The sequence below is a fragment of the Eschrichtius robustus genome, chromosome 11, assembly GCF_028021215.1.
Source record: "Eschrichtius robustus isolate mEscRob2 chromosome 11, mEscRob2.pri, whole genome shotgun sequence".
Lineage (NCBI taxonomy): Eukaryota > Metazoa > Chordata > Mammalia > Artiodactyla > Eschrichtiidae > Eschrichtius > Eschrichtius robustus.
The window spans coordinates 23,221,302-23,242,389 of record NC_090834.1 but is presented as its reverse complement, the minus strand read 5'-3'; the positions used below and the strand labels follow the sequence as shown (position 1 = coordinate 23,242,389).

The 21,088-nt window shown below is 40.1% G+C and overlaps 3 protein-coding genes across 9 annotated transcripts in view; 2 read left to right on the top strand and 1 right to left on the bottom strand.

Moving 5' to 3' along the window:
* Positions 1–781: 781 nt before the first annotated feature.
* On the bottom strand, positions 782–4,562 carry CFAP68 (cilia and flagella associated protein 68). Of its 2 annotated transcripts, XM_068554243.1 has the most exons (4): positions 4,174–4,558; positions 1,923–2,153; positions 1,304–1,370; positions 782–1,067 (listed from the first exon to the last, which is right to left on the bottom strand). In XM_068554243.1, the coding sequence occupies exons 1-4, from the start codon at positions 4,213–4,215 to the stop codon at positions 898–900; spliced, it is 510 nt and encodes a 169-aa protein (XP_068410344.1). In that variant the 5' UTR covers positions 4,216–4,558; the 3' UTR covers positions 782–897. The 2 variants fall into 2 exon arrangements, with proteins under 2 accessions (XP_068410344.1, XP_068410345.1); XM_068554244.1 differs by lacking the exon at positions 1,304–1,370 and having other exon boundaries at positions 4,174–4,562.
* A 43-nt stretch (positions 4,563–4,605) lies between these two features.
* On the top strand, positions 4,606–9,373 carry FDXACB1 (ferredoxin-fold anticodon binding domain containing 1). 2 transcript variants are annotated; one of them, XR_011075339.1, is made up of 6 exons: positions 4,606–4,820; positions 5,055–5,211; positions 6,074–6,277; positions 6,438–6,596; positions 7,347–8,588; positions 9,192–9,373. XR_011075339.1 is itself a non-coding variant. In XM_068554236.1 (5 exons), the coding sequence occupies exons 1-5, from the start codon at positions 4,649–4,651 to the stop codon at positions 8,527–8,529; spliced, it is 1,875 nt and encodes a 624-aa protein (XP_068410337.1). In that variant the 5' UTR covers positions 4,606–4,648; the 3' UTR covers positions 8,530–9,373. The 2 variants fall into 2 exon arrangements, 1 of the variants encoding a protein (XP_068410337.1); XM_068554236.1 differs by having other exon boundaries at positions 7,347–9,373.
* A 2,411-nt stretch (positions 9,374–11,784) lies between these two features.
* Positions 11,785–21,088, top strand: part of ALG9 (ALG9 alpha-1,2-mannosyltransferase) — a 96,779-nt gene continuing 87,475 nt past the window's right edge. The window contains exons 1-4 of one of the 5 annotated variants that reach the window (XM_068554237.1): positions 11,786–12,189; positions 13,094–13,232; positions 14,068–14,202; positions 19,128–19,198. In XM_068554237.1, the coding sequence (XP_068410338.1) occupies positions 12,059–12,189; positions 13,094–13,232; positions 14,068–14,202; positions 19,128–19,198 (476 nt within the window). In that variant the 5' untranslated portion in view covers positions 11,786–12,058. Of the gene's footprint in view, positions 12,190–12,254; positions 12,810–13,093; positions 13,233–14,067; positions 14,203–19,127; positions 19,199–21,088 lie in introns of those variants that run through there. The other 4 variants (XM_068554238.1, XM_068554239.1, XM_068554242.1 and 1 more) reach the window with 4 other exon arrangements.

The following is a 21,088-nucleotide window of genomic DNA, read 5'->3' as shown; positions in this document are numbered from 1 at the left end:
AGAAAAATTTAAAAATAGAGAAAGTAGATAGGGATAGATAAGATTGGTTATAACCATTGTTGAAGGTGGGTAATGGTACATGGGAGTTCATTATACTATTCTGTCTACTTTTGTATGTTTTAAATCTTCTATAATAATAAAAAGTTATTTTTCTTTTTCTAGTCCTTAAGAGGGGATATATTCATTAAGGTCACAGTGAATGTAAACTATCTGACCATGACTACCACGCTCACATCCAGAAAGCATCTAGCCACATGCATCCTAAGTCATGATGGATTTTGCAGTTCTGCCCCTGATGGAAGGCAAGGAAAAGCAGAGTGGCTGTAGATTTGAGAGAAATAATTCTTTTTAATGCCTTCCTACAACACCCGTAACGTAGACCTAAGAGTAGAAATAATTAACTTAAATTTGACATCTAAAACTTGGTTTAAAAAAAAAAAAGGAGGGAGCTTCCCTGGTGGCACAGTGGTTGAGAGTCTGCCTGCCAATGCAGGGGACACGGGTTCGAGCCCTGGTCTGGGAGGATCCCACATGCCGTGGAGCGACTAGGCCCGTGAGCCACAATTACTGAGCCTCCGTGTCTGGAGCCTGTGCTCCACAACAGGAGAGGCCGCGACGGTGAGAGGCCCGCGCACCGCGATGAAGAGTGGCCCCCGCTCGCCGCAACTGGGGAGAGCCCTCGCACAGAAACGAAGACCCAACACAGCCAAAAATAAATTAATTAATTAAAAAAAAAATTAAAAAAAAAAAAAAAGGAATAGAGAATATTTTTTTTGTGCTTTATTTATTCAGAGAGTAAAATTGTGCTACAGTCAGCTAAATTCTTAGTTGTTCTTAGAATGTGCTCCTTCCTACATTCTACACTGGAAAAATGAACCTTCTTATTCTTTCTTAGAATCATGGACTCTGAAATTGGCAGTTATTAGGATTCCACACACACACAGAGTGATGCTCAATTTGAGGCTCTGAATAGCTACTCGTGTAAGTTGACTTTTCTGTGCATTTGTATGCAGGAGGAACCAGCTCAGGTTGATGTCCTGGGAACCAGTGAGGCTCTCGCTTAAACCCTGAGGGAAGAGAAAAGAGAAGGAGTCTTAGTAACGAATCTCATTCTTATTTCTGAGGGAATAGACAGTGAGGGAAGAGACAGTGAATCCTGTCAAAATTGAGAAAACAGAGAAATCATTCACTCATTCATTCACTTATTCACTCATTCAATTTACTTTTATTTGTGTTCCTTCTATGTTCCAAGCACTGAGTTAGGTCCTGAGAATATAAGAATTAAAAAGAATAGTCCACCTACTATGGGTTGAAAGTGGTATTTTGTTGTTGTAGCTTGTATCATATGTTGTTTCAAAATAGTGTCCAAACTGCAAAGAAAAAGTAGTAGATTAAAAATACAGGAGTCTATAACCAATACTGGGAAATACAGGACACAATGACATGAATTCTAACAGGCTCTGTCATATTTTAGATTGACTATAAGTCTATATGTCATTAGCCTATATCCTACTAATGTTCATATCCTTTGTTGGTTTGTTTGTTTAGGAGATTTAAGGGCAAGATGCAGATAAACAACAAGTCTAGGTAGGCAGGGACCAGGGAAGAAGCTACCCTGAGTCAGAAGACATTATATATATATATATATATACACATATTTCTGTAGATTGATGAAGTTCAAAGAGAAGCAAGAGAAAAAGCATGCTACCCATCCTTTCATTACCTTACAATAATATAATGGTCAACTTGATAGTAAAGTGGGATAGGCATTCCAGCTGAGGACTGTTGCCCTTTCCCAACCACTCAACGAACAGAAGTCTGAGAGATCTCAGCATTGGAAGTTATCAGATTTCTGCCTCTCAAATGGCCATAGGTATTTCCTTTTCTAACAGAAGGAAACAAAGAAGAGAAAGTTCGATTACCTGGGAATGCAAGGGTTTGGGCTGCACGATATTCTTTAGGTCATATCTTTCCTGGTTCCAGTTGCCCATGAGGGTACGGTTCGAATAGGCATCTTCATTAGTGGTGCACCTCCATCCATACTGGAAAAACTTGGACATATCATTCCAATCTGTCCACACTTCAGCATGGCCATCTGCATTAATGAGGCTGCCACAGTGTGGGTTTGTAAGGAAAGAGGTGAGGAACTGTCTCTGGGAAAAGGCAGAAATAGAAAAGCTTGTTGCACAAACCAGAGAGCAGAAAAGGCATCCCTTTCTCTTCCTTCGCCAAGCATAACATAACACCTTCTAAGAATCTAGGCTTTCCTCCCAGTTTAATTGTTGTGGTTCTATTTCTTTCTCTCCAAGTTCCTGAATCCTTTGGCCTGCCCTCTCAATCAGCAGTAGTAGGTGACTATATAGATTAAATGTCCCCCCCGCAAAAGACAGGAGAACTTCAGTACCCCCAATACTATATGGAGAACTAGAAAATGTTCTGGTAATTTTGAGATGTAGGAATTTAAGGACTAAGAGTATTGCTATCGTCAAAGAGAACAGGGAGAAATGAGAGTTGGATAACTAGATAATACAATAAATGATCAATAAATGATAGTTTCCTTCCTTCTGGGCCCAGATCAAATGCCACTTCTCAGGATGTGGCATTCCCTTTTCATGATGCCTTCCCTCAAGTTAACTTCTCTTTCACTTATCTCACACAGAACTTTATGTTCACATCTTTATATATTTATAACTTTATACCATATGTTAGAGTTCTTCAAGGAAGTGTGGAATCTCCTACACTGATCCCTTGAGGACACGATCTGTGTCTTTTTCATTACCATATCCTCTCCTTCTGTCTACCCTCCTAATCAACAGTACTTTGCACATACCAGATGACAAATGTCTGAATTTCAATTTTTTGTAAGTAATCAGAAGCCTAACCATGTTTACTTTTGGTTAAAAGATGAGTCTGGTCCCTTGGCTTAGGAGCAAGACAATACCTTCCCTGAAGCTGAGTAATTTGAAGTCGAGGAGCTTGTGTTGTTTGAAGATTTTATAGTAGAGTGACAGAAAACCTTACTCTGCCGTTCCATGTTCTTTAAAGGAAGAGATGTTACCAAACCTGGCCCTCCCAGTTCTCCAAGCAAAGAAAGAATATAGATCACCCAGATCACCAGATGGCCATGATTTGGGAGTCACCACCCACCCACCTTTCCACAGGTAGAGACAAAGCCAACACTGTAGGTTTAAAGGTAACTGCCCTCACACCATGTGCCTTTGTGAAGATAGATGCACACACTGATGTCAACAAACAGCATGATGACTAAAGAGTAGCTGGTCCTACGAAGTCCAACAGGCCGAGTACTCAGACTGCAAACCAAGATGACACCGTCCCTGGGGCTGTAAGGACAGACATCACCACCCACTCAGTTGTCCAAGCCTGAAACCTGGGGCTTACCTTAGACTCTGATTTCTCTTTCAACTCCCTACATCCATTCTCAATCACTAGGTCTTGTTGATTTATGAATCAGTCCACTACCCTCCATCTCCACTGCCAAGTTCCAATTCAGATCACTATCGGCCTTAGTTTCCATTACTGCAGTAGCCTTCTCTCTGACCGCCTTGCCATCAGCCTTTTCCTCCTCCTATCATTTCTCCATAGGAAAGTAGAATTTTTGAAAACGAAAATCTAATTGTGTCATCTTCCTATGTAAAATCTTTCACTGGCTGGCCACTGTTTTCAGAGCAAGGTTCAAGGTTGTTAAAATGTCTATATGACCTGGTCCCTGCTTAACTTTTCCGTCTCATCTGTTACCCACTCTCCCTCAAAGTACATTTCAGCCAAACTCAGCTGTTGTGTTTTTCCATCATGCTTTTGCGTATATTGTTCCTTCTGCCTCTTCACTCCTCTTGACTCAGGTAAGGTGTACTTTCCTCCCTTTAGCTTTCAACCCAGGTGCACTTCATCCAGGGAATCTTTCCACTTCACCCCCGGACTTGGTAAGGTTCCCCTCTGTGTGCTCCCACAGCACCCTGAATTACTCCATGCATAGCACTGCACCCCACTAAATCAGAACTGCCTCTTTTGCTGTGCATCTTCCACCAGACTACAAGCTCGGTGAAATCACAGGCCACATCTTGTTCCTCCATATATCTAACCGCTCTCACAGGCCTGACCCATAACGGACACTCAACATTTCTTGAATGAATAAAAGGTAGGAAATAGAAGCACCTGGAGAAATTCCGAACAGCAGTAACAATGGGTTGCAGTCATTTCGGATGAGATGAAGGCTGTGAGAAAATCCTCTGGGTCAGGATGCAGGACACAGCCCAACCTCTTCTTGGCCTCAGCCCGGCCCTGCTTCCTTCACTCAGAACTCGCCTCACCTTCGACCTGTCCCTCAGCACTAGTGACTGCTTGTGACCTCATGTAGGTGTGACGAAGTCGCTCAGGGCTCAAAGGCATCTATTTTAACACTTCCGATAGGGTGAGGGAGTGAGGGGACGGGGTGGTCGGTGTATCGCTTTTGCACTCATGGCTATTTTCCTCCTCGGACGTCGCTGCACCACACTGTCAAGACAACCGGGCGCTCTGGAGCGTCATCAACCAGCGACGGGCGAAGAGGTGGGGCCGCAAGAAACCGGCGAAGGAAGTGACGTAAAAAAGGAGCGCCTCCGAGAACGCGAGCTGGGAGCACGTCGAGGCCATGGCCCCTCGGCGCCTCCTGTTGGTTGGGGAGGGGAATTTCTCCTTCGCTGCCGCTCTGAGCGAGAACCTGGATCCGAGCACCAGTATAACTGCCACCTGCCTCCATCGCCCGGCCGACTTGGCCCGGGATCCGCTGGCCCGGGAGAATCTGCGGCGCCTGCGCGAGCGAGGTAGCGAGGCCCACCCCTCCGTGAAGCCCCGCCCAGCTGTGGCACCGCCCAAAGTGGAAAGGGTGGGCACGCGGGGATTCAAGGAATCTGGGGGTTGCTCTTGGTCTTTACATGGACATTTACAGAGAGCCTGCTGTGTGCCTAGACCTGGGTTGTTTTGCACGGTTCAAGTTAGGGAGGGGTTTTCTCTCGTTCCAGGTCTTAAGACATCCTTCTGTCTATATTTCGTTCCAGGTACCGAGGTACGCTTTGGTGTGGACTGCACCCAGCTGGTAGATGCCTTTGAACTGCAAGACAGAGAGTTTGATCGAATTTATTTTAACTTTCCGCACTGTGGACGCAAAGCTGGAGTAGCTAAGAACAGGGAACTGCTTGCCAAGTTTTTCCAGAGGTGAGCACTCACAAGTGAAATGTTTAAGATGTACATTACATAGTTACTGCACTCAAACATGTTAGTCTGGGAAATATGGCGTATAAGAGAATATAATGCTCCAAAGGAACCCACACTCTAGTTGGAAAGGCAGACATTTAACCCTAAATGCTAAATAAAAGTACTAATAATGTACTGTCGGGCTGGCAAAGGGAGGATCATCTATTTTTGAAAATGCAAAATGATGGTAGTATAGTCTAATTAAGGAGCCAGACTGCCTGCATTCAAATTCCCACCCACCACTTAATAGTTTTGTGATTTTTGTGATTAAGTTTACTTGATCCTTACCTGCTTTTGCTTCCTCATCCATAAACTGAAGATATTAACAGTAACTACCTCATAAAATTATTGTGAACGCAAAACAGTGCTTTATACTATTATATCATAACACATGATACTAATGGAGGTCTCTTTGGCTCATAGTTGTCATGAAACTTTTCACAGAGGCAGTATTTTAAGTTAGCAGGCAGGAGGGGAGTGAAAAAAACAACTTTCTAAGTGGGGAAGAACAGCCTGATCGCTGAATCACATATAAGAACTTTACAGACATTGACTTTTCAATGAGATATAGATGAACAATACAAAAACAACACTGGATAACTCTGTGGTCAGCCACTAGTATCAGTTATGAGTTGAACATTGAATTTAAATTCTTGTTTACTTCCAGCTACTATTTTTGCATGTTTGAAGTCTAATAGACCTTTGCAAATAGATATGATTGGATTTTAATTATTTCACAGCCAAACCATATATATACAGCTAACTCCTATGGTAACTTCTACTTGTTTCTGATAAACGGCTGGTGTTTCCCTACCCTCGTTAGCTGTGCAGATGTTCTTGCAGAGGAAGGAGAAGTCCATGTGGCATTGTGTAGAGGACAAGGTGGGACTCCTGCTGATAAGCCCATGAGAGAATGGCACAACAGTTGGCAAGTGGTTGCTATGGCAGCTCTGGGGGGATTTATTTTAAGTCATGTGCATCCCTTCAGCTGTGAGGCTGTGCCGGGGTACAAGTGCACTGGATATAGGTAAGTAATAACAGAGTTCTAAGCCTTTTCCACCTCTCTCACTAATGATAAAAAAATCTCAGAGACAAACTTTTTCCCTGTCTATTTCTTGATTCAGTCTCTAGAAATACTTGCTTTCTTTAATAATGACAGACTTAATAATTGCTGTCTATTTTGCCAGGAGTCAAGATAAGTCCTTTCATGTAGAAGGTGCTTTGAACCATATCTTTACCCGGAGCTTACCCTATGAAGGTTTGCAACCAGGAATTTCCAGGATCAAACTGGGTGACCAGTGGTTTTCTTTTCTAGAACCAGAAGTACTTGTAGGAAAGCTGAACAGGTAACCTGATTTTACCAGAAATCACTTCTATCTCTAGTTGTATCCTGATTGGCTTGATAATCAGGCAACCATACATTGAATGGATGCCACATTAATTGTTAATGATGTCATGCTGTGAATACTTGTCAGTCTGGCCTGCACAAGCCTCTTTAGAATTAAAAATTGTCATATTTTCTGCAAATATCATATGATATCACTTATATGTGGAATCAGAAAAAAAGGGTGCAAATGAACTTATTTACAAAACAGAAATAGAGTTACAGATGTAGAAAACAAACTTATGGTTACCAGGGGATAAGGTGGGGTGATAAATTGGGAGATTGGGATTGACATATACACCCTACTATATATAAAATAGATAACTAATAAGGACCTACTGTATAGCACAAGGAACTCTACTCAATACTCTGTAATGGCCTATATGGGAAAAGAATCTAAAAAAGAGTGGATATATGTATATGTATAACTGATTCACTTTGCTGTACACCTGAAACTAATACAACATTTTAAATCAACTATACTCTATTAAAATTTTTTTTTAAATTGTCATATTTTCTGTTATATTGTAGGCTCTGAGAGTTCTGAAACACACGATATCTCTCTTTATGGTAGATGATTTCTTTGTTTCCTTTCTAGATCAACTTAAGGATAATTCTTTTCTATACAGCTATTTGTGCTTTTAATTCTAGCTACGTTATAATTATTAATAATTTTAAGTTTAAAAAGTTATTTTTGTTTGTGTTTAAACAGGGGTTTCCTAGAAGCACCTTCATATCATCCTATCAAAACCATAAATGAGAAACTCATTGCTGAATTGGGGAAAGCTTTCCCTCTAAAAAGGCTGAAGTGTTCTTCCCCTTTGCTGCCACAGGGAGACACCAGTGTTCTCACTTCCTGCCACTGTGACATCCTATCATCTGCCTTTTGGATTAGTCTCCGTGAAGATAACTCACATTTTGAGTCCCTGACTGGTGGGACAACACAAGACATGGAGGACTTTCTAGTGTCATTTTCAGAACTCAGCCTTCCCAAGAACCCTAGAAGAGACAGTAAGGAAGAAGCTCAGGAAGGAATGTATGGCCAGGCCAAGGTCTGCCTTAGACCTTCTCTTCTAGTTCATGTTCAGGCTCTAATCCAAGCACCAGACTTCCTCCCAGGTTCTCTGTACATCCTCAGTGGACCTGTCTTTCAGAAGTGCCGCATCTCACCTTTCACAATGCCAGCATTTCATGAGACTTTGTTTATCCTTGGATTTAATAAAAATCTGAAGGATGGCTGTCTTCAGTCACTACTGGATCATCTGAAGGGCGTTCTAGATAGCCTTCTGACCCAGACATTGCTCAAGGGCTCTAAGCTGGGCAGTTCAGTGGAATTTGTCTTTCAACCACGTGGGGAAGATTATATGATTACTGTGAAGTCTCAAAATTTTGGCCCAGATTGTGTTAAGGATTTGATTATTGGGTCTGTTACCACATCTGCTACAAGCATCATACACAAAGACCAGTGTTTTGTGTGTGTATCTATGAACTTGGACCTATTAGCCATGCTTGTCTGGGGTATCTCTGATTGGAGGATGTTGTGGACCTTTGATAAACGTTTCCTGAAGAATTTTGCCCCTGGGAAAATAGAACCCTTTAAAAGCTATTCCCTATATCCTCCATACTATGTGCATGATATTAGTTTTTGGTTAGATACAAAGAAAAGATTTGATGAAGTAGAGTTTCACACTGTGGCCCGAGCAGTGTCGCAGGACACTGTCATATCCATACAATTCCTTAGTCGTTTTCAGCATCCAAAGACGGAACAGGTCAGCCTCTGCTATAGATTGACCTACCAGACCTGTGACAAGGCCCTCACCCAGCAGCAGGTAGCATCAATGCAGTCCCAGCTAAGGAAGGAGATTCAACAACGACTACACGTGACACCTCGGTAGTTTAGTAAATTCATCTCTACATAGTGATCCTCATGGGTGTGGATGAAAAAGACCAATTGGTAACCGGTAGTTCTTTCTAGACTTTTTTTTTTTTTTTTAATCTTTTACTTTGTGACTATAGCTACTGATGGTTGACTTTAAAGATACCTGTGACTCGATCACTTAAAATTTACAGACTATAATGTGAGTGGTGACCTTTGGAGTTGTGCAATATTTTGTTCATGAGTAATGACTAGGAAAACAAACAAAACAGCATCTTATACACTAGATGCTGTAATGCTGAAGCAGTAGAATTTGAGTGTCTCATCAAATATATTTATAAATATATTTTCCAAATTGTCAATTCCTCTTTCCTTAACTCTTATCATATCTCTCTAAATCAGCTGAGAGTAGTTTTTAGAGTCAGACAGACCAGCATTTATTACCTTGGGTAAGTTGCAAGTGTTCCGTATTATTGGTATCATCATCATGTTTATTCTGTGGTTGACTGCTGTTAAAAGTCATGGAACTAAGTAAGTGTCACACTTAGAGTTCACACCTGGGTCTGTCTGACTCTAAAGCCCCTGTTCTTTCTGCCACTTTCTGTTACTTTACGTCTCCTTCCATAGTTTTTTCAACAGTAATCTCTGAACTGTGATTAACTCTACACTTTTCCCCTCTAGATTTTGGGACTTCCTGTTGTAAGCATCGCTAAGGGACATTGGGAGATTGGCTCAGCCCAGGACTCTGCAGAATGGGGTGCTATAATATGCATTAATGGATGTTCCTGTTAATTAATGGTTAGGCTCCACCGACTGGAGCTATATTGTAAACTCTGTGACGGAAATAACTGATTAATTTCTTAAAAAAAATTTTTTTTAATTGAAGTATAGTTGATTTAATATGTTGTCTATTTATTCTTGCATTTGGAGAAGAGCATGTGGAAAGGCAAGAATTGAAGCAAAGAAACAAATTAGGAGGTTATTATAATAATGCAACCAAGATATGATGGTGACCTGGACCAGGGTGGTAAAAAGTGTTTGGACTGGGTAATAATTAGAAGGACTTACTGATGATTTAAATATATGTGCATGCATGAATGTTTTGGAGTTAGAGAAATAGAGGAATCAAACAGAATCCCTAGGTTTTTGATCCAAGCAACTGGGAGAACAGAAGTGTTTTTAATCAGAATAGGAAAACTAGCATGGGAGTAAGTTTGGGGAGTGAAGAATCAAGGGATCTCTTATGGACATATGTATTGCTTAGCTCTCCACATAGACTTAAAGCTAGTCGAGGGCAGGTAATGTGATTTATAGCTTTCTTCCATCCCCAGTAGTGCCTGGTACATGTGAAACCAAGCAGACCCTGCAGGGCCTTCCTGGGGACAGATTCCCCCACCCTCTCCGAGTCTCCCGCCTCTTGTTTGCAGAAAAGCTTTAGCCTCCTAGGCCTTCCCTGAACTCTAAAGAGTAGTTTTTTGTTTCGTTTTTCTGTTTTGGCCGCGCGGCCTGCGGGATCTTAATTCCCTGACCAGGGATCGAACCTGCGTCCCCTGCAATAGAAGCGCAGAGTCTTAACAACTGTACCACTAGGGAAGTCCACCAAAGAGCAGATTTAATCTGAGAAATGAGAAAATGCAGAAACAAAGGAAAACAGTCATGTAAGACAAAATAATGATAGTTTAGCCATAAAAAAGTCAAGTACCTTTAGTTCCTCCTCAAGGGCCATAGATAATATTCTGAGCCATATCCTTGTATGTTTTATTGATACTAAACCCCCACCAGGTGGAAGAAGTTAATTGCATGCTGATCACCAGCACAAAGACCGCAGGAGGTTGATGCTGTTGACCCCTCAAATACCAACCTGTTACCTCATCACCAACCAATCAAGGATGTCCATGAGCTGATCATGCACACCTCAACTCTTTCCCTCACCTTGCCTTTAAAAAACCTTCCCTGAAAGCTTCAGGGAGTTTAGGTCTTTGGAGCATAAGCTGCCTCTTCTCCTGCAATAGACACTGTACTTTGCTTCAACACAACCTGGTGTCAGTACATTGGCTTGTCTGTGTGTAGGCGAGGAGACCCAATTTTGGTTTGTCATCACTTGGATGAAGTATCATTTGAGCTGGAGCTTAAAACAAGGGCAGGGTTGTGATGGAAGGATTGTTAGGCAAGGAGGGCATGCATTCCAGGCAGAGGGCATACATGAGCAGAGGTAGAGATATGGGAGCATTTGGGGTACTTTACAGGCTAGCTGGAACATAAAATGTGTATAGGAAAGTAGTGGGAGATAAGATTAGAAAAGTAGGTTGGGGCTGTAGTATTTTTGAAAATTAATTGGACAGTATTGCACCGGATCAATCTGAGATGGGAGATCCCTGTAAGGATGCTACTGTAGTAGACTTGGGTAGAGTCAGGGAGGGGGCTGCACTAGAGTGAAATGAAAAGGAGGTGGCTGTATGACATATAGTTACACTGAGATGTCTGAATTTGGCAACTAGTGATTCCATGTGGGAATTGAGCAATAGGACCAATCTCCATTGTTAATACTCAGGAATTTTCAGTATGAAGTCATAACTTGGGACCCTGTCAAGTTTAGCACTCCCTCTATAACCTTGTTTTACTTACTGGTACAGAGCTTCACAGGGTGGGATAGAGCTCTGTGATTGGGGGAGTAGGCAGAGTGTCAGGAACAGATGAATGACCTCTGAGAGTCACAGGCATGGTATCATCAAAGTGCCCATGCAAAAATGCCTGTGTGAAATCAAGAGCTTTCTCCTGATCTCCTGGTTGGAAGAGCATGGATTTTGTACTAAGACCTGGGTTGGAACATGGCTCCATCACTTCCTAGCTATGCAACCTTGGACCTCAGTCTCCTTTTTGATAAAACAAGGTTGTTGTATTATATTTTAAAAGGATAAAATATATTAAATGCTTACCATAATGCTGTAGTAGCAATGGCAGTGACTGGCGTCTGGTTGAATTTGCTGCACAGAGTTTCTTCAGTCTTTCACTTTTCTCCTCATTCTGTATTCTGCCATTATGGCTTCATCTCTCTGAAGCAGTTAATTAGCTACAGGCTGTCCCTATCACTTGCCAAAATATAAAGGACAAGGTGCCAGTGATCTTTAAAGAACTTCCTCTTTTGTAGGCGGCTGTGCTATGATTTTTAACTGAATATCTGCGTACTGGGTGGAATTAATTACTCCCTATTTGTGTTTTCTTTTAAACAGGGATGCTGAAGGACAGTATTTGTAGGAGAGTGGAGAATGCTGAGAAGTGAAGGCAGAGAGAGTTAGAGGGAGGGAGGCATGCCTAGAGTTACAAGTATGTGGAAGGGATAGCTACAACGGCCAAAGTAAAGTCTCAGGTCGCATTTCTTTTCTACCCAGGGATTTGCCCCAATTAGCCCAGAGCACTATAATTTAGTCGTGTCTGCGCATGTCGAAGTCTTTTGTCCCTCGGCGGACACCGTTGCCAGCCAAAGGCTATGTCTCCGCGCTCGTCGCCTTCGTAGGGCGCCGAGTTCTACCTTTTTTCCCACTCTTGCCATGGCAAGCCGAGGAGCCCGGCAGCGCCTGAAGGGAAGCGGGGGCAGCGGCGGGGACACGGCCTTGGCCGCCGACAAGCTGCGGGAACTGCTGTGCAGCCGGGAGGCGGGCAGCGCAGAGCCCCGGCCCGAGTAGGTGTGCGGGCGCGGCGGGGGCGTGGCCGGGCGGCGGGCGGCGCGGGGCTGCGGGGGGAGGATCTCGCCCGGGCGGTGCGGTGCTGCGCCCGGCCCGGCCTTACCGCCGGGAGGGCCCGCAGCCTCTTCAGCCTGCTCTTTCTGCTCTTCCAGGGCGGGTGGACGCTGGGTCTTCACCCACCTTAGATTAGATCCCCCAGCTCGGGTACCGTGTTGCTAGTGGAGAAAGCCTGCAGGTCTGTGCGGCTTCCGGCCCAGGCCCAGGGTGGGCTGGCGTCTGTGTGGCCGAGCCGCCGTGGGGGACGTAGGCGAGAGCAGAGAGTACCTTTTCCGGCTGTCTCTCCCAGCTTCCTTCAGTCCCCGCAGAGTCCCGACCCTTTACTCTTCTGTGTGGGCCCCACCACCTTGCACACCAGCAAACACCTCTCTTTTCAAGCCGGAGGGGCTGCAGGTTAAGCCTGCGCTGGGGAGCTGTCAGCATATGGAATTGGAAAAGGTGATGTCCACTGCACAAGTTAGCCTCTGGGCATTTGAACAGATGGGGAAATGAATAAAGCCATGGAAAGTAATGACCTTGTTAGGAGAATAAAGAAAAGGCGAATAAGAGCTTGTGGCCTGTAAGTGAGCGATTTGTTGGTTTGGGGTATGCGGAGTGTCATAGATGCAAAGAACTAAAGTGCATGAATTAGCTTATACCTTAAAAGCAGGAAGTAATGACTAACGTTGATTAAGGTCTTAATTCGTTCCTTATTTATTCTACTCAGGACAATTAATGGTTCACCCTTTTAGGTGACTAACTCATGTGCTTTGGTGTCTCTTGACCTGTTGTCCTTTCTGTCTAGTTTTAGCCCTTCTAGTTAGCAGGTCCTCTCTGACACACACTTTTTTTGCTTCTGAGCAGGTTATCTGGGAACAAAGCAGGACAAGTCTGGGCACCTGAAGGATCTACTGCTTTCAAGTGTCTGCTCTCAGCAAGGTTATGTGCTGCTCTCCTGAGCAACATTTCTGACTGTGATGAAACATTCAACTACTGGGAACCAGTAGGTGATTTCTTTAGTTTTCTTTTTTTGTTCTTGATTTCACTGCTTGGAACCTTGTTATTAAATCGAGATACAAATGATATACAAGTGTGACTATTAGTAAAATAACCATATTTTCATTTCTGTATTCTAAGCTGATGATTTACCTACTATTGAAGGATATAGGAATTTGCTGTTATACAAAAAAGGTGTAATTTGTAATTTTCTTAAAAAATTTTTTAAGTCAAAATAATACTTTGAGGTAGTTTAAAAATATTAAATGTAAAAGAAAAGCAGAAACTCCCTGTTCCACTTCTCATGGCCAAATCCTTGTCCCCAGAGGCAACCACTTTCTTTAAACTTTTTTGGTTTTTTTCTTCTGATGTTTACTAAAATAAACAATGTTGCTACATACTATGCTTATATTGCTGTTTCTTGATTTATACTTTTATAAGTCTGTTGGACTCCCTGTTATAGGAAATGCAGAGGTGAAATTTTCTGATCACATTTTGCATAAAAAAATAAGGAATGCTTAGGGTAGGTAGTTTAAGGAAAATACGAGATTTAGAGTTTTCCTGTTTTGGTTAATGAGTATTTTTAAAAAAATAAATAGAGGGTAAAATTCAAGCTTTCAGTGTTGGGCAAACAATAATCTTGTAGGATTTATAATGTCTTAATATTTTTCAGTATTGGGTCATTTTGATTCTTATCCATTAGTTGCAAATCTTATTGAGAATTTCAGCATTTTTGTGTACCTTTGTCTCGTTAATACTTTTGCTTAGAAACTTCGCCTGCATCCTCTTAACAAGGATTTTTGGCCAATATAACCCTGAATCCATCCGTTTTGTACTTTCAGACACACTACCTCATCTATGGGAAGGGGTTTCAGACTTGGGAATATTCCCCAGCTTATGCCATTCGCTCCTATGCTTACCTGTTGCTTCACGCCTGGCCAGCTGCATTTCATGCAAGAATTTTACAAACTAATAAGGTAAGGGCAGGCCAACCTGGAAGCAATCACAACTGATCAAGAGGTGGGCGAGTCTCTGGAACAGTTTTGTGAAAAGGACCAAATATATTCGTAGTTAGGAGGGGATTTTTTTAAAGAAGAATCACTTACTCATTCATTATTCAACAAATATTAATGGAGCAACTTTTATTTGGTAGACACTTTGTTAAATGCTGTGGGTGTAACAATGACCAAATCCCTGCCCTCATGGAATTTATAGTTTAGTGGAGAAGATGAACATGGAACAAGTAATTATAAATACAGTGGGTCATGGAGGAAAAGTAGAATGTGCAGTGGGTTAGCATATTAGGGAGAGCTTAATTTAAACAGAATACTGAAGGATAATTAGGAGTTAACTGAGACCTAACCTGATTACCTTTCAGAAATTTGACTATGATGTGTCTTAGCATGGATTTCTTTGGGTTTATCCTGTTTGGAGTTTACTCAGCTTCTTGAATCTTTTCAAGAAGAAAAGATTTATCTTTGCATAAAGAAAAATCTTTATGTCTTTTCCCAAATTTGGGAAGATTTTAGCTGTTATTTTTTTTTAGTGCTTTTTCAGTCCTGCCCTGTTTCTCCTCTCCTGAGCCTCCAATGATGTGAATGTTAGATATTTTATTACAGTCCCATGGGTCCCTGAAGCGCTCTTCACTTTTTTCCAGTCTGTTTTCTCTGTGTTCAGATTGAAAAATTTCTGTCGTCTTTTTTCCAGTTCATTGATGCTTTCCTCTGTCTCCTTCATTCTGCTGTTGAGCCTACCCATTGAGCTTTTATTTTGGTTATTGTATTTTTTCAGTTCTAAAATTTCCCTTTGGTTTTTCTTTTTATCTTCTATTTCTTTACTGAGACTTTCTATTTTTTCATTTGTTTCAAGCGTGTTCTTAATTGCTTATTGAAGCATTTTTACAATGGCTCCTTTAAAACTTTGTCAGATAATTCTGATATCTCATCTCAGTTTTGGTATCTATTAATTGCCTTTTTTCCTTCAGTTTGAGATCTTCCTGGTTGACAAGTAATTTTTAGTTGAAACTTGGACATTTTGGGTATTACAGTATGAGACTCTGGATCTTATTCATGGGCCCAGCCTGCTTCCTCTGCACTATTCTGCTTCTCTTTTAGCTGGCTTCTTTTGATACCACTGCAGCTGGAAAAAGGAGAGGGTTCTCCACCTTGTTACTGCCAATTGGGGCTAGAAGTCCAGGTTCCCAACTAGGCCTCCACTGATACCACCCTAGTGGTCAGGGTAGAGGTACCTCATTACTGCTAGGTTTGGGGGAGGTGGAAGTCCAGGCTCTCCAAGTGGTCTCAGAGGAAAGATATATAGGATGGGGGACTTAGTAGAGAAACAACAATATGCAATGCTGAAGGTTTTCATTTCCATTTGGATATCCACTGTCACTTCAAATTTGGCATATTCAACCCAGAATCCTACCTCTTACATCAGTGATACAAACAGCAAGCAAAACAGGAATGAAGATATCTGTTCTCTTGTTCTTTCTTCCAATTTTCTCCTTTTTAGGTTCTGCCAGTGGGAGCCACAGGGCAAGGGGGGGTTGTAGCTTATAGGGTCCCAGCCCCATCATCATAATTAGAGTAGAAAAGGGTGGATTGTTGCTGAGAGACAATATGGTAATAATTGGCACCCCTAGTGATGGTTACCTTTACAACTTGCTACCCTAAACAAGAACAGTTTTGTTTTGTCTCCCTGTGGATTGAGGTGTGAAATTCTCTGAATTATACACTCAGGAGTGGGATCCTGTACATAGATCCATGGGCTACTTAATTTCATGGAGCACTGCCAGATTGCTCTCGAGAATGGCTATTCAACTTTGTACTCCCTGCAACAATGTTTGGGGTTTCAGCTTCCTAACATCTGAGCACTTGGTATTTCTGACTTTCTAATTTTTGCCCTTCTCATGTATATGAGATGCTTCTCATTTTAATTACATTTCTCTGACAACTAGTAAGGTGGAGAATTTCTTCATATATTTATTGGTCATTCATATTTCCTTTTCTGTGAATTACCTATTTACATCCTTTGCCTGTTTTTCAGTTGGGTTTTCTGGTTTTCTCTTGTGATTTGTAGAAGTTCTCAATAGTAACCCCTTGTACGTTTTAGATACTGGAAATCCTTTCTCTTAGGCTGTCACCTGTCTACTAACTTTGTCTGTGGTCCTTTGTTGAACAGAAATCCTTAATTTTGATAGAGTCAAACCAACTAGTTTTTCACTTATGGTTGGTGGGTTTTGGGTCTTTCTAAAAGAAATCCTTCACCACAGGTCACGAAGATATTCTTATGTATTTTTCCCTAGTAACTTTATTATTTTATCTTTCACATACAAGGCTGTAGTCCATTTGAATTTTATTTTTTATAAATTGTGGAAAGATCCAGCTTTATTTTTTCCTATATGGTGAACTGGATTTCCCAGCACCATCTGCTAAATAATTCATCCTTTTCCTTCTGATTTGTAATACCATCTCTATCATATATCTCATTCCCATGTATGTTTCTGGCCTTTTTAATTCTGTGTCATTGGTCAGTTTGTCAGAGAGTACCATATTGCTTCTATTATTATGGCTTTGTAGTATGTGTTAATATTTGGCTGATGAATTTCTCACTGTATCCATTTTAAAAATTGTATTTTATTTTTAATTTTTTTATTTTTAAATTTTTTTATATTTATGTATTTATTTATTTATTTGGCTGCACTGGGTCTTAGTTGCTGCCCATGGGATCTTTAGTTGCAGCATTCGAACTCTTAGTTGCAGCATGTGGGATCTAGTTCCCTGACCAGGGATTGAACCCAGTCCCCCTGCATTGGGAACGCGGAGTCTTTTAATCGCTGGACTGCCAGGGAAGCCCTTAAAATTGTATTTTAAAAATCATTTTAGGGACTTGCCTAGTAGCGCAGTGGTTAAGAATCCACCTGCCAACGCAGGGGACACGGGTTCGAGCCCTGGTGCGGGAAGATCCCACATGCCGCGGAGCAACTAAGCCCATGCGACACAATTACTGAGCCTGTGCTCTAGAGCTCGCGAGCCACAACTACTGAGCTCACGTGCCACAACTGCTGAAGCCTGCGCTCCTAGAGCCTGTGCTCCACAACAAGATGAAGCCACCGCAATGAGAGGCCTGCGCACCGCAGCGAGGAGTAGCCTAGCCTCCACTCGCTGCAACTAGAGAAAGCCTGCGCGCAGCAACGAAGACCCAACGCAGCCAAAATAAATAAATAAATAAATCAATAAATAAAATAAATTAATTAAAAAAAATCATTTTAGAATCAATTTGCCCCTCTCCCAAATTCTGGTAGGTATTGATTGGAGTTGCATTGAATTTATGTATTAATATGAGAATCAATATTTTTAGAGTGTTGAGTCATTCCATCCCTAAAATGATGTATTTATCCATTTAATTAGGTTTTCTGTGTCTTTTAATAAAATTTAAACAATGTATCCATTTTAGGCTTATCCATTCTTTGACTAGGATAATGCCTAGATTCTTTATACTTTTTGTTACTGTTATGAACGGTATCTTATTTTCTGTAATTTTTGTAGGAGGTCACTGCAGGTGAGGAACACAATTGTGAGGAACACAGTTGATTTTTGCTTTTTGATCTTGATCGAAATCTCACTGAATTTCCTTATTAGTGTCAATGGTTTGTCAGGTGAATCTCTGGATTCTCTTTCATCTGTGCATGTAGAGTTTAGTTTCTTCTATTCCATTCCTTATATCTCATTTTTTTTGTGTGTCTTTTTGCACTAACCCGACATCCAGTTACTATGTTGAATATTAGTTGCTATGGGAGCATTACTGTCCTGTTCCCAAATACAGTTCTTATATTAACTTGTGTTAATTTTTAACTTTCTAAGTGTGTTTTTGTACTCAACCAGATGAAGAGTCCTTAAGTGTGGATACCTTGTACTAAAATTATCTGTATTCCTAGTAGCATCTAGAGAGTGCTCAAAGTATAGTAGGTTTTCAGTATGGTTTTATTGAATTAATGAATGAACTTGGGCATTTGCTGATCGCTTGATTGAACATAATGATGAAAACTGAAAGTACTTTTAAGTTATATGCAGTAATATTAATCATAGAATATATTTAAATACTGCTTATTTTCAGAGGTATTCATTGCTCTTAAACATACCAGTATACTGTAGTATAAAAGCTATTCGGTACAACTCTTATTATTTTGTTATTTTTATTTGTAAAATTCATGTCAATTCCTAAAATTAATAAAACCACATTACAGACATTTGAAAAATAGGAGGAAAAATATGTACCTAAGTCTCACTAGCCTGATATAGCCACTTTTACCATTTTATTATATTTCTTTCCAGTTTTTTCATATACAGTACTTCTGATTTCCATAGCTGTAACTCTGATGTATAAATGTTATATCATATATTTTCATTTAGTATTTTGTAATATAATTTTATAATAATTACAATCAATTATTATAATTGTCTAAGAAATGCTTGTTGAATAAATGAGTTTTATATCGTAAGAATTTTTCCACTGTCTTTGTAACCGTAAACTTTGATATGTGTATAATAATCCATCAATAGATATAATATAATTTAACCATTTCCCTGTAATTGAACATTTTGTAGTTTATAAAATAGTTTTTACTAAATTAGTAGCGCTGCAATTAGCATTTTTATGAATAGAACTCCTCCCCTCCCATATTTTGAGTTACTTCTGTGGGCCGGAATCAGAGAAGTAGATATACTTCTGTACTTGAATTTAGGGATATGAAAATTTGCATGGTTCTTGATACATATTGCTTTTCAAAAGGATTATACCAATTTATAGTTATTAGTGATAAATGAGAGTGGTTTCATCTTTAAGAGTTTTTCTAACTTGTATCTGTAACTTCTGTTTTCTTGTTCTGGGTTTCTTTCAGATTCTTGTCTTTTACTTTTTACGATGTCTGCTGGCTTTTGTGAGCTGTATATGTGAACTTTACTTTTACAAGTGAGTATAAAAGCTTTGCTTCTAAAAGTGCTATGAGGAAGCCCAATATAGCATAGATTATTACTCTGATAGTAGAAGCAGTGTTTAGAAATAGAAAACATTTTCCTCCTAGCTTCTAATATTATATCTAAAGTGCAATTTCTTGTTTGAAACGAACCATTGGAAGGGAATACTTCTAATTATCACTTTCTTTCCTGAGGTGATAAATGGCATATCTTCATATTATTAACTTTAATTCTGTTAATACATATCTAACTGGTATTTTATTTAGTAGGATTTAGTAGGGCCTTTTTTTTTTTCTTTTTTTTTTTGTTTTGGTCCTAAGAGATAGGATCATGATTTCTTTCTTCTCCCTTTGAGCTTAGCTGATAGGAAATTATTCCCAGTGTGGGACTCACTGCTCTTATTTGCACCCAGTACATTGTCTTTCACCAAGTACCTATTGGTTGAATGATGAATATTAGTGAGAGTATTAAGCATTTAAGTGTTCCAGTAATAAAAATAGCTACCCTTTTTAACATGAAACCTAACAAACATCTTATTTTAATAATGCTTTAAAAGGTATCTGGGCTTAGTAATAATTATTTAAAGTCTTCCCACTGCAAAACAGCCAAAAATATCAGATAAAAAAGTTCTTTGGCCTTGACTCTGGGTAGAATAGAGGAAAAAAAAAGAAATCCAGTGTTGCCTTTGAGGATTGTAATCTTAAATTGGTCTTTATATGAGTTCAGGACTGAATTCAAATCGCCCACATAGTCCCCTAAACCCCAAGTTGAGAATTTATTTTAAATTGTTCTGGGTTGTTAGTGTTCCCAGGCACCTTGCAAAAACAAATGTAAAATTTCTCTAGAGAAATGTATCCTTAATCCAGGTGTCAAAGCATTACCATAGATAAAGTTCTAGTGAACAGGAATTTATAGTAAAAATAAATGACAAAGCACAGAAGGGAACAAAACATCATGAGTGAGAGCCAGCAGAGATAACAAATCAATAGAACGCTGACCTGCAAAACTTCATTTATTAGGAATTACTAAAATAAGAAAATAAAATAATTACATTTAATATTTTTAAAGAAATAAAAGAAGGAATTGAAAACATAAAGAAGAAACAAGAGACTAAACAATCAATGGAGTGAAAAGGAACTTAAAGAATGGGAGAAAATATTTGCAAACCATATATCTGATAAGAGGTTCATTTCCAAAATGTATAAGGAACTCCTGTAACCCAATAGTAAAAAACCTAATAATCTAGCCAACATATATGAAAAGATGACAGTATCACTAATCATCAGGGAAATGCAAATCAAAACCACAGTGAGATCACTTCATATTTGTTAGAATGGCTCTTGCCTAAGGAGGCAAGAATATACAATGGAGAAAAGACAGTCTCTTCAGCAAGTGGTGTTGGGAAACCTGGACAGCCACATGTAAATCAATGAATTTAGAACACTCCCTCACACCATACACAAAAATAAACTCAAAATGGCTTAAAGACTTAAATATAAGACATGACACCATAAAACTCCTAGAAGAGAATATAGGCAAAACATTCTCTGACATAAGTGGTACCAATGTTTTCTTAGGTCAGTCTCCCAAGGCAATAGAAATAAAAGCAAAGATAAACAAATAGGACCTAATCAAACTTACAAGCTTTTGCACAGCAGAGGAAACCATAAACAAAACAAAAAGACAACCTACAGACTGGGGGAAAATATTTGCAAATGATGTGACCAGCAAGGGCTTAATTTCCAAAATACACAAACAGCTCCTACAACTCAATAACAAAAAAACAAAGAACCCAATCAAAAAATGGGCAGAAGCCCTAAACAGACATTTCTCTAAAGAAGACATACAGATGGCCAATAAGCACATGAAAAGATGCTCAACATTG

What these genes read in the sequence shown, in the direction of transcription:
- CFAP68 (XM_068554243.1), bottom strand. Translation starts at nt 4,215, where the DNA reads ATGACTGCAACCCATTGTTACTGCTGTTCGGAATTTCTCCAG. An exon ending in GCTGTTCGGAATTTCTCCAG is followed by an intron (nt 2,154 to 4,173) that starts GTGCTTCTATTT and finishes GCCTTTTCCCAG; the next exon opens with AGACAGTTCCTCACCTCTTT. An exon ending in CCAAACCCTTGCATTCCCAG is followed by an intron (nt 1,371 to 1,922) that starts GTAATCGAACTT and finishes TTTTCTTTGCAG; the next exon opens with TTTGGACACTATTTTGAAAC.
- FDXACB1 (XM_068554236.1), top strand. Translation starts at nt 4,649, where the DNA reads ATGGCCCCTCGGCGCCTCCTGTTGGTTGGGGAGGGGAATTTCTCCTTC. An exon ending in GCGGCGCCTGCGCGAGCGAG is followed by an intron (nt 4,821 to 5,054) that starts GTAGCGAGGCCC and finishes ATTTCGTTCCAG; the next exon opens with GTACCGAGGTACGCTTTGGT. An exon ending in CTTGTAGGAAAGCTGAACAG is followed by an intron (nt 6,597 to 7,346) that starts GTAACCTGATTT and finishes GTGTTTAAACAG; the next exon opens with GGGTTTCCTAGAAGCACCTT.